General features: G+C 38.8%; 1 protein-coding gene across 14 annotated transcripts in view; it reads right to left on the bottom strand.

Annotated features, from left to right (window-relative positions):
• Positions 1 to 12,623, bottom strand: part of BMAL2 (basic helix-loop-helix ARNT like 2) — a 91,262-nt gene that overhangs the window by 20,950 nt on the left and 57,689 nt on the right. For all 14 annotated transcript variants that reach the window (XM_054442900.2, XM_054442902.2, XM_054442906.2 and 11 more), the window contains 4 exons: positions 2,386 to 2,626; positions 1,798 to 1,904; positions 1,487 to 1,637; positions 486 to 544 (listed from right to left, as the gene is read on the bottom strand). In XM_054442900.2, coding sequence (XP_054298875.1) covers positions 486 to 544; positions 1,487 to 1,637; positions 1,798 to 1,904; positions 2,386 to 2,626 — 558 coding nt within the window. The remainder of the gene's footprint in view (positions 1 to 485; positions 545 to 1,486; positions 1,638 to 1,797; positions 1,905 to 2,385; positions 2,627 to 12,623) is intronic.

Here is a 12,623-nt window from a genome sequence, read left to right as displayed (position 1 = left end):
ATTTTTACAAATAATACATTAATATATTCCTGTGGTGAAAAACTAACACAGATAAGCAAAAACTCCCCCAATACTTTTCGTTAATCTGTCCAAGAGTGTCACAATTGACAAGGAACAATGTTAGCTGCTAGGGCTGAATAATGGATAAAACATCATTCCTGCTCTTAAAGAACTCAGTCTACTGGAAAGCAAGTTGAATGAACAACTAATTGCAGTACAATGCAAGATTATAACAGAAATGTGAGCAAAGCACTGTGGAAATTTTGAGGGGGACATGGTGATACCTCTGGGAGTTTAAATGGGATATCTGTTTCCCGTTGAATTTAGTCTCTTCTAAACCAAAGTTGGGATTCCTATAACCCAACCTGTAGAACTCCTTTTAATTTCACCTTCAAATTTTCCCCTCTCCAGGACAGAAAAAGATAGTAATAGTCTTAATAATATGTCTTAGTAATAAGTCTTCCATCATCTAAAACTAAGCTTACCTTCTGATGATTGAGAGCTACAAGGAAAAAATGATGCTTCTCCAGGCTCACTATGTCCCCTAGAAGTAAAAACACCATAGGTGATTTACTTTCTAAGGTGAAGGAAACTGTTATAGCAACTACACTAAGATCTGTATATTTAATTTGTCAATTTGTGGCCCATTTATGTTTTATATACACATATTGTTAGTATCACCACCAGAAATCAAGGTCTTAATGTGCTAAGTATCATGGCATTTGCTAAATGCCCCATTCCCCTATAAAGTATGCATTCTCACAATAACAAACTCTCAGTTCCTGTACTAATAATAAGTAGGCAAAGACTATTGGGATGGGTGACAGGAAATACTGGAAGTATTAAACTTTTTTTAAAAATTATTTTTCGCTCACTATTGTAGACAAGGAAACAACTGGTTCAAGGAAACCTTACAGCAATTTCAAAGAGAAACTTACAGAAAAAAAGTAAGACTTACAACGGGGCCATCCTAGCCTACTATAAAATCAGGAAAACTTGGCTCTTCCTTCAGGCTGACACAGCTACAGACCAGAGCTTGCTAAAGCAACACCTGGGCTGAATTTCTGTTCTCCCCCGTGCTGGGCATGCCTACACAGACATGGTGGCACCCCAGGCTTACAAGATGTGCAGGTAAAAATGACAGGGAGGACAAAACAATTTCTTACAATGATGCACAGTAGAAATCCATGTCTGCATTGTTTACTGAATGGCCATGGAGGGTAGGAAGAAAATGCCTGAATAAATGCCTTTACCCTCACATAGTATATCAAGTAAGAAGGAATGTATTACAAAAATGAAAACTTTTAGCTTAATTCTGAGAACTAATGTCAATGAACAGTAAATGAATTATTCAAAAGATAAATCTCAAGTTATAATAAAAGGCCAGAGGATCATACAGTTTTAATGGTTTAGCAAGATGAGAGGAGAAAAGCAAAGAGACTCATCTGAAATCAGTATAAAGGTCTTAACATAAAAAATTACTTACAAAACTAAAGTGTTGACAGATACAATATATTCCAGTTCTTTCGTCCAAGGATTTGTGAAACTAAACCATTGGCTTTTTAAAGTTACAAAAGAGCCATCTTTTGCTCTGAATTTGTAGGAATCTGTAAATATTTTCTCCTTACTCTGTAGAACTTAACAAGAAAAGATAATTATCAGCATAATAGTCAATGACTATAAAAATAAATGTTGTGAAGATTAATTCAAACTTCAAATTTCACAGGAATGGGAAATTAAGAGTTAAAACTGTCATTTTAAATTCCCCAAAATGTATTCTGCTCAATGCATACCTACCTGCTTTGTGCTTGTCAGTCAAATTATTGTGGTCATCTTGATGAAAATATTCATAACAAGAAGTTCCCAAAAGTTCCTGAGGCAGATATCCTAAAATTGCTGTTGCCCTGGTTTTAAAATTGAAAATAAACTTCAGAAGTGGTGAGTGTACTCCCTCCCAGAAGACTGTAGGCCCACATATGGTCAGGATCGTAAAGAAGTGCACAGGGTAGGGGATGAGTGACCATGCACATCACTGGGCTCCCCTCGGCTGCCCTAGACCCAGACTAGAGCTGCAACACAGAACAGGCACCCAGGCATGAGGCCTCTACCCGATTCAGGCTGTGCTCTTATTAGCTTTTGCCAGTAAAATCGTGGCCACAGACCACGCCCAGTTTCTGCACCACTGGCTAAGAGACACTCTTCCAAGTTTACATATTGGCTTAAACAAATTTACTGACATGTCCATATTCTTATTTCATTTAAATTTTATTTTCTGTTCTGAAACAGAAAAAAGAAAAAAAAAAACTAGCAGTGCTACTAAGACACGCCTTTAATAGCTTCAAATATCTCATTGAATTCTAATCATTATAACATGTAAATGTTTACCTTTGATCTACATAGACAAATTTTCCATTCACTGCAAACCGGGTTATAAATTCAGTTGGTTTCACGTTAATCTCTCCACTGTTCTGTGGAACAACATACGGCTGTAATCTTCCAATGGCCACAAGGCAGGTAAAATTACTGTTGTCTTTCTTACTGTTCCTTTCTTCTTCCATTCCAACAATATTTGGAGGCCAGCTTCTCAAGTAACCAGTGCAGTGGATAGTATAGAATTTTCTATGCTCTAATTCAAAGATTTTTAAAAAGGACATTTGGATCATTATAAATAAGTCATTAAATTTCTTATATTGACATCTATAATAGTTATAATTGTGCTATAAAATGCTCTTTAAATATGCTAAAATATGAAAGGGGAATGGTATTCCATTGAAAAGATATCACCAATTTTGTTTATTTCACGACTTTATTATTAATAGTTTATTTTTCTCAGGAACTAAATTGTATGTACTACGTGAAAAAGCGAACAGGTTGCTTTATTTTAGGATTAACTAGGTCTATGACTTAACATATTTCCAAGACAATTTTTAAAATTACAGTAATTTACATCTATTAGAAAAAATTAATCCTCATGCCCCCTTGCAATATTGTTTTCACCTTATTAAGTTTTTTGGTATATTGTAACTTATATTCGAAAGTTTAAAAAGACATTTAAATAATTATGCATACATTCTTAAATTTCTTATGTTAGTGCTTATAATGGTTAACAGATATATAAGGTTATAATAGATTATAGAAACATTTTAAAGAACACTTGGAGAAATTTATAATGAAAAGTATAAAAATAAAATAAATTTCACTTTTTAGGAAAATCCCAAGCAATTAACTCATAGCAAGAAGCTTGTCAAGCATGTCCACCAAAATAATAAAAAATTGGAAATAATTTATATCCTCAAATATCATGCTTAAGCAAACAATAAATCCAATACGGGCATAAACAATGAGTAGGATACAGATTAAGGCATGCCACAAAAGTGATTTAAAGGTTAAAAAGTAGGGGAAAAGCCTGATAAAAATTATTTGAAACAGCTGTTTTCATGGTAAGATTTAGAAAAGATTAGAACAATCAGTGTTTTAAATTGGCACTATTTGTTAAAACTTCCACTACAATAAATCCTTTAAATTTTTGTTTAAATAGAAGATGATATGAACTGTCATATAAGATAGTAGTTAACAATAATAGCAAAGATTTAGAGAACACTTTATGTGTCAGTCTGTTTCAAGTGCTTCAAACGTATAACTCATTTAAACTTAATAGTTCTATGGGATGTTCTAGTATCTCCATTGTCCTAGGAAACTGAGTTAATGGCAAAGTCACAGCAGGTACAGGATGGAGCTGGGGTTAAAACTCAGGCTGGCTCCAGAGCCCACTTTCTAAACCACTAATGCCACACCATTTGCTGATAGTGAGTGCTCTGTCTCCAAAGATGTTCAAATAGGAGTTGCCTGGGTGACAGAAGGGGAGGGGCACAAAGGTGTCCCAGCCAGAGGGAATGACCAGTGAGAACTGAGAGAGAGCGGTCAGATGCGGCTGAAGCATGCGCTGCAGTGGGAAAGGCTGGAAAATAAAGCAGGGAACAGAGGGCAGGTTGTAAGCCATGCATAAAACCTTGTATCCAACATCTCACAAACACCACCCCCTTCCCAGGCCACAGATGCCCTAAATTACAAAACTCCTTATCTCTTCCAACCCAAACCCAGTCTTTATCACTTATTCCCTACCCTGTTTACTGGTGCCACGATCAACCCAGGCAGTTCAAAGAGAAATCTGGGGGTCATCCTAGGCTCTACCTCCCCCTAACAACCCAGATACCTCAAACGAATTAAAATTGAGTAAGTATAAATAAAAGTTTTCATTCATATTAACAAAGCTAGATGGCAGTTAAAAATAAAAGGGCTTATACATCAGGTTCGGCATTTCTGCAAACTTATGAATGATACTGACTAAAAATATTCCACTCTACTGAAAATACAGACTTAAGAAAGTCTGTATTTTTTATTTATATATGTGATCTCATCACACAGAACCTAGCCTGTTGCATTTACTTCTCTCTTACAACAGGTTACTATCTATATTTCCAAATCGAACTGTCCCTCACTTCTCACTGTGAACATTTATTCAGTTGGCAAATTTCTAGTTGGGATTGTGTAATTCTATCAACTGCAATTCACTTGATCAGCTAAGTTTTTTTTTTAAAAATCCCATTTAATCCATTTCCTATTTAGAAAAGAAAAAATTACAGCTCGCTACCAGTGCAGTATTCTCAGGGCAAATGGGAAATGGGTTAAAAATTCTTATCCCAATAATTCTTTAGCTCTTTATCTAAATATTGGAGTCATGAGGTCTGATCCTTGCCAAACTATTTACTTACATCGGCTCCACAGGCTAGATTCAAGTGTCATCTACTCCATGATTTCCCAAAAGTGTGTGGGGGGAGAGGAGAGGGAGAAAAAGCCTGTATTACCCTAAACACTGCCTTAATTTACAGGACATCCTTTCAAAATCCTTTATGAAATTTTTCCTCAATACGTTGCAGGCTAGGTCTCTCAACTTGGTGTCTTGCTGTCTTCACTTGAATTCTTGAGGAAGCAGATCCAAAACAAGGATTCAAATATAAGAAGTTTATTGGAGGGGTGGTCCCAGGAAACACTGGCAGAGAACTGGGAAGTGAGACACGGAAGAGAAGAAAGCTAATAAAGTACCTGAAACCTGCAAGTTCCTGGAGCCACAGGCAGAACTGGCTCCAGAGACCAGAGGAAGAGGTCAGGCAGAGAGTCCCGGCTTTGGACACTGGAGGCCAGTGGCATGCCCTGTCTGCAGTGGTGGGTGCTGGTGGGATATGCCACAGGGCACTGACAGCATCTGCCACACATGCACAAGAAACAAGTGGATTCTGGGTGTGCTGCTGTACTTCTTCCTCATGCACAATTATCTTACGAAGATAAATTTAAGAAACACTTAAGACATTTGGTAGCAGTCATCCATCCTTCATTAGCCTGCTATTTCACAACTTCAGATACCTGAGTAATTGTCTCTCTACCTTAGAAGCTTTTTCAAAGTCTGAATCCATGACCCATGAAGGTTTGATTCAGGATATAAATAATTTTTTAAAACGTCAATGTTATTTTTAAAAAATCTTTTATTATGTAAAATCTCAAACATAATGCAAAATCAGAAATAAACTTGGGTAACTCATCTTGAGAAATCCTGAGAAATGGCCTTTCCATAAATCTTAAATTCAACTTCCAATTAAAATAAAAAGGGCTGCTCTCTAGTCTTCCTCTAAGTGTAAATGTAACTGACATGTCATGGTAAAAGGGAAGAAAAACACCTTTACTAACCACAGGCTTTCATCATCAATAATGAGCAGTCTTAAAACACAGTGAATTGGCTAGGCGCGGTGGCTCACGCCTATAATCCCAGCACTTTGGGAGGCCAAGGTGGGCGGATCACGAGGTCAGGATATCAAGACCATCCTGGCTAAAATGGTGAAACCCCATCTCTACTAAAAATACAAAAAATTAGCCAGGCCTGGTGGCACGTGCCTGTAGTCCCAGCTACTTGGGAGGCTGAGGCAGGAGAATGGCTTGAACCCAGGAGGCGGAGGTTGCAGTGAGCCGAGATCATGCCACTGCACTCCAGCCTGGACCACAGAACAAGACTCCATCTCAATAAATAAATAAATAAATAAAACCACAGTGAATTCCACTGGTTAATTACTATTTGAAAGAGTAATTTCAAAGCGACCATATGAAAAATGTAATTTCACTTGACAGACACTCTCCTTGGTTAAAGCAGAAGACAAAATGACCCTCAAGCAGGTCATCTAGGTGGTAATCAGGGTTTACATTCTGCAGTAACCTTATCCTGGCCCAGCTGTCTACAGGCAGTTCTCAAACCAGGTCCTGCAAGGAAGGACACACTGAATGCTGACACATTCCCTTACCATTACTTAGGCTGGTGCATTTGGTACAGAACTCTGGTGTGTTAAGTGAATACTTGGTTCCAGGGCTTGAGCAGATTCAAAACTCCTTTTTGAAAAGATATTTGCCTCTGAGTGCAGGCATCTGTGTGGCCCAGCCTGGCGTGGGAGTGAACATCCTGGTGTGGACAGGAACACATTCCTACAGCAGGCGCCCACTCCTTCGCTGTGTGTCTGCTGCGAAAATCATCCAGAATCTCTTTCACGAAAACCTTCCGGCATCTAGGAAGCTACTCTAGTAGGTGGCATGGCATACAGATTTTAAAGCCAGATTGCTGATTCTGTCACTCTATATGTGACTTTAGAAAAATTACACAACCTTCTAAAAGTGCAGTTTCTTCATCTGTGCTCTGCACAGAACTGTTAGGGAGATTAAACTGGATAATTATGCAACGTGCTTGGCATATAGTAGAATCTTAATAATTATTCACTCACTTCTTTCTCTCTTTCGTTTTCTCTTCTCTTCTTTCTGAGCTGCAAATAGCTACCATTTATTGAGTGCTTCCTAGGAGCCAAGCACTGCATGAGCCACGGGTGATCCTAACCACACTCTCAGGAGATGCTGTCATTACCCACTGTATTAGTCTGCTCAGGTTGTCATAACAAAATTCCAGACTGGATGGTTTCAAAAACAGAAGTGTTGTATAGGGGTCTACCCTTATAACCTTATTTACCCTTAATTACATCTTTAAAGGCTCTAACTATGAATACAGTCACACTGGGGCCTAGGCTTCAACATACAAACTTTGGGGGAAAACAATTCACCCCGTACCACCCATTTTCCATATATTAAGAGAAACTTGCCTAAGGTCGCACAGTTGTTAAGCAGCAGACCTGACACTAAAACCCTACTGAATTCAGAGCCCAGGCCCTTTCTACTCTGTCCTACAGCATGGCTGTTGGGAGGCAGAGTCTAGTGGGAGAACCTGGAACATTAGAGCGACTCAAAAATGTATTTGTTCCTTTAGTTCCTCAAAGAATTCAACTATGAATTAACTCTAATTGACCATTTGCCAGATATTCTTGAAATATCTATATTTTCCCAATAAGATTATCATGTATTTCAAAGGAAAGAAATCATTCCTACCTCTTCTATAAATGTGTAAAACTTGCAATAAAAAAATCATTTTAGGAACCCCATGGGAGGACTAAAATTTGATTAGTACATTCTCAAGAATGCTGCTTGGTTGGTTTTTTTTCTTAAACTTATGACTGTACACATGCATTTTTGTTTGAAAATTGAATATTTAAAAGACCGCTTCAAAATACTATAGCAGGGCTATGCAGTTCCACGGAGGACATCCCACTTTCCTTCTTGTATCTTTGCAAAGGGTTAAAAGACCACAGATTATTAGACGTCCAAGATTATCATCAGTGACTGACTTGAGCTCCCATATCTAGGAAAAATCCTCCAAGAATGTATATATTCAGTCATGTGTTGTCTAGAATTTCACAAAACAATGAGAGGAAGAATTGAAGGCGACAGAAAGGAGGAGGAGCCCAGACAAGGTGGAGTCCTGCTATTGCTTTGTGACTTCTAGTTCCATATTTGAAGCCAAATTTTAAAATGCCAATTTAATTAACAGACATTTATTTTTAGCAAGGCCCAGATTCCTTTGGTCCTCAGGGCAGAGCCTTTTCAGATTTCTTTCTCATGAGAACTACGGTATAGAAAATGATCCAAGTTGTTTGCAGTCTGAGGTTGGGCTGCCATAGCAAAATAGCAGACTTGGTAGCTTCAACAACAGGAACTTTATTTTCTCACAGTTGTGGAGGCTGGAAGCCTAGAGATGGAGGTGTCAGCAGGGCTGGGTTCTGGTGAGGGCTGTCTTTCTGGCTTGCAGATACCCACCAACTTGTTGTGTGCTCACATGGCCTTCCCTTGCTCACTGCATTTATGCAGAGACAAAAAGCTCTCTGGTTCCTCTCCTTACAAGAACACTAATCCCATGATGAGGGCCCCATCCTCATGACCTCATCCAAACCTAATTATCTCCCAAAGGCCCAATCTCCAAATACCATCATGTCGGGAATTAAGGCTTCAACATACGAATTCTGGGGGGACAATTCAGTCCATAGCATTTGCTAAAAACGTACTGAGATAAAATCTAAAAAAATATGTTGAAATTGCTTCCTTAGGTAAAAGAGAAAGATTATAATGTATATTCATTCATTTAGTTCATAATTGTTCCTGTGAATTTGACAGTGGTTATGTGGTCAGTCACCCAGGAACAAAGGACAAGAGCATCGTCACTTATGCCTTCAGGAAATGTTTATTGAATGTCTACTATGGGCCAGAAACAACAGACAGAAATGCAGCTCTCATTCTAGTGCGGGAAGCAAGTATTAAAAAGTTAAGTAATTTCAATACAGTGTGGAAGGGCAGCAAATCTGAGAGAAGCTCAGGATTACTGATGTGGGTACCTGGGACTCAAGCCACCAGAGTTGGGAGGGTATCAGGGATGGTTTCCCGGAAAGAGGGGATGCCTGAGTTTTAATGTCCAGGGTCTGCAGACAGACTTGTGTGTTGTAGTCAGGCATGGTGGCTCACACCTGAAATCCTAGCCTTTTGGGAGGCTGAACTGGGAGGAATGCTTAAGGCCAGGAGTTTGAGACCAGCCAGAGCAATATAGCAAGACCCCATCTCTACAAAAAATTTTAAACTTAGAGGGATGCAGTGATACATATCTGTAGTCTCAGCTACTTGGGAGGCTGAGGCGGGAAGATCATTTGAGCCCAGGAGTTTGAGGCTGCAGTGAGCTATGACTGCACCACTGCACAAGTGTGTTATGTCTGTAATTGTTACAAAGTGAATAGCACCAAAAAACTGAGCAATCTTTCAGTATTCAAAAACTATTATTAATTCAGCAAAGATGTCACTCACATCACACTTTCCACCACCTACTTATTAGTTTACATGTTTCTTGGCTGCCTCAAGCATATTAGGGCCATCTTACATAAGGTCCACTACAGCAGTACTTGTCTACCTGCTCCCCAGTGTGTCCTTTGCATTTGGTATAGTACCTGGCACATAGTAGACACTCAATAAACTGTTCATTCACCAACATCTATTGTTGTCAGACAACGATCTCAAGTTTATCCCAATCATTTTCCCCTCAGCACAGACAATGTGCAGGGATCTTTTTAGAAATAAGACTGTGAAAGAAGCTAGGAGAAAATACAGCTCAGGGAGGAATCTTTAGTCCTAGGCTTGAGCACTGCTGTCCAGGGCATCCCTACTTTCCATTTCTCACACTCTTAGAGAATCCTGAGAAAAGAGTCTAAAGCAGCGGCTGTCAAAGTAGGCTCTCTGGATTAGCACCATCAGCCACACCTGGGAGCTTGCTAGAAATACACATTCTTGGACCCCACCTCAAACTGATTCAATCTGTGTTTTAAAAATCCTTCCAGGTGATTCCAATGCAGGCTAAAGTTTGAGAACCATGTGTCTAAAGGTATAATTTAAAATGTATTAAATTCTCCTGAATATCAGGGAGGAGTTCAAATGGTGATAGTGGATTTGGCTGGAAGATCAGGCCACAAGAGAATGGGGTTTTTCCAAGAGGTTTCTGAGTAGAAGCTCAGCCTGGGTAAGTATTTATTTTCAAGTTCAAGAATATAAATTAGTTTGAATGTGGATATGGGTTTGAGATGGAGAAAGCTGGGTAAGTTTACTTATGTCAGAAGAGAGAATGAAACTGGGAGAAGTGGCAGGGAGGATTAGATTAGGGTGGAAGGGAGAGAATACAGAGGCTGAAAATGAAGCCTGTAGAGTTGCAAGCTTTACCAGTAAAGAGCAAGATGATGGGGTAGGGGGCAGAGGGTGAAATCAGGTTTCACAAAAATGGAGGGTTATAATGGGCACCAGCCAGACACCAACACTAACATGACTAAAATACTAAGTCAGTCCATGTGGGAAATCTCCAAGGAGGAAAGACAATTCAATCTGGTAATCTTTAAAACACTTACAAAATTTGACCATTCTAGCCTCTACTCAATTTATAACTTGCATCAAACATTACAGATTTCAGCCACCTTAAGGCTGTTTTATTGGCTGTCATGTTTTCCTCTCATACGGATTTCTGTGTAGATTTGGTGATTTACAAATGATTGGATCCTTATGGATGGATCCACCTTATGGTGAACCAACACCGTGTTGGTTCACCTCTGGTTAAAGCCTAACAGTAAAACATACTACATTCTGACTCCTTGGATCATCCACACAGAAGGAATATTCCTGCCCTTGGAGACTATTTTCACATTATATGGCCATGTCCTTCCTAGCTGTCGCTATGGTAAGACTAAGATGACTGATGTGGGAAGGAAGGCAGAGAGAACAGGCACTCTGGGGCAGTGACAATAATGGCACCTGCCATCTGCTCTACACCGTCCTAAGAGTTTAGGTGGACTATTTCCAATAGTGTTTGTAAGAGCTCCTAACATCAGTGTCACTATGCTGGGAACCAGGCTAAGCACATGATGTGTATTAACTCATTTAATCCTGGTAACAACCCTATGAGTGGGGTCTTATTATTCCCATTTTACAACTGAGGGAAGTAAGGGCCAGAAGGATCTAGTAATTTATCTTAAGTCACATAGTGGAGTTAGGTTTCAAATCTAAACACTTTGGCTCTAGAACCTACTCATTTACCTGCTGTGCTAAACCACAGAGTCCTCTGAATATTCCTGTGTTAAAGATATGGAAACTGAAGCTCAGAGGGATTAAGAAACTTGCTTATGATCACACAGCTAGCAAGTCGTAGAGCTAAAATCTGATCCCCACTGGTTGGATCCCACAGCTTCTTCACCTCCATTTCGGCTGTGACTTCAAGCCCAGGAAGCTTCATATGTGACATTAGACAGCTCTCCACCACTCAGAACCATGGGCAAGAGGGAAGCAACAGATGGCTCTCAAACAGATCCCCCTGAGGACTGCTGGTTCATTTCCACTTTTGTTTCTTTACAGTATAACACAGAGTAGGGGGTTTATGATTTGATTGTGAATTTTGCCTATTTGACTTTCTGCAAGTTACTGAATCTCTCCAAGTCACCCCTCCTTGATTCTAAAATAGAGATAAGAAAAGTATTTTCTGCTTATACACTGTTGGTGGGAATGTAAATTAGTTCAGCCACTGTGGAAAGCAGTTTGGGGGTTTCTCAAAGAACTGAAAACAGAGCTACCATTTGACCCAGGAGTCCCATTACTGGGTATACACCCAAAGGAAAATAGATCATTCTACCAAAAAGACATATGCACTTGTATGTTCACTGAAGCACTGTTCGCAATAGCAAATACATGAAATCTGCCTAGGTGCCCCTCCCTGGTGGATTAAAGAAAAGTGGGCTACATATAAATCATGGAATACTACACAGCCATAAAAAAGAATGAAATCATGTCCTTTGCAACAATGTGGATAGAGCTGGAGGCTATAATCCTAAGTGAATTAATGCAAGAACAGAAAACCAAATACCACATGTTCCCACTTATAAGTAGCAGCTAAACATTGAGCACATAAGGACATAAACACGGGAACAACAGACACTGTGGACTATTAGAGGGAGAAGGGAGGGAACGGCGTGTGGGTTGAAAAACTATCTACTGGGTACTATACTCACTACCTTAGTGCAATATACCCATGCAACAAACCTGCACATGTAGTCCCTGTATCTAAAATAAATGTTGAAATTTTTTTAAAAAAGAATAGTGTTTTCATGAGGATTAAAACACTTAGCACAGTATCTGGCACAGGGTTAGTGTTAAATAAATGAGTATTAGCAATTACCGTTTCAGGTGTTTGTCAAAAAAGATTCCAACCAAAACTTAATTGAATTTTTGTGGCTCCATATAAATATCATTTTAAAGGATAGGAAAGCAAATCCCATGTTGAAATTTGCCTATGGAATCCTATATCTAATAGCTTAATATGCTCTTAGGCCAAAAAGTGATGAGACATTTTGTAGTCCCTGAAATTTCCCAATTAAGTTAAATAGATGACTATTTAATCAATTCAAAAAGTAAATATCTGCAAGACAAATCTAGCAAAGGATCATAAGAAAACAAATGAGATATTTACTGAAGAATCACCATCTCATAAAAAAATTAAAATCACACCTGGAACATCTTAAGAAACTTTCACCAAAATTAGTCAAATCAGGCTCTTGTACTATTGAAGTTTTTTTAACATCTAACCTTTATATTTTAAAATGTAATAATGAAGTTTCACAGCAAAAGTTTTATTT

This window comes from Pongo pygmaeus, chromosome 10 (assembly GCF_028885625.2).
Source record: "Pongo pygmaeus isolate AG05252 chromosome 10, NHGRI_mPonPyg2-v2.0_pri, whole genome shotgun sequence".
NCBI lineage: Eukaryota > Metazoa > Chordata > Mammalia > Primates > Hominidae > Pongo > Pongo pygmaeus.
Note: the sequence above shows the minus strand (reverse complement) of the source record. Positions and strands in the feature narration are given on the sequence as shown.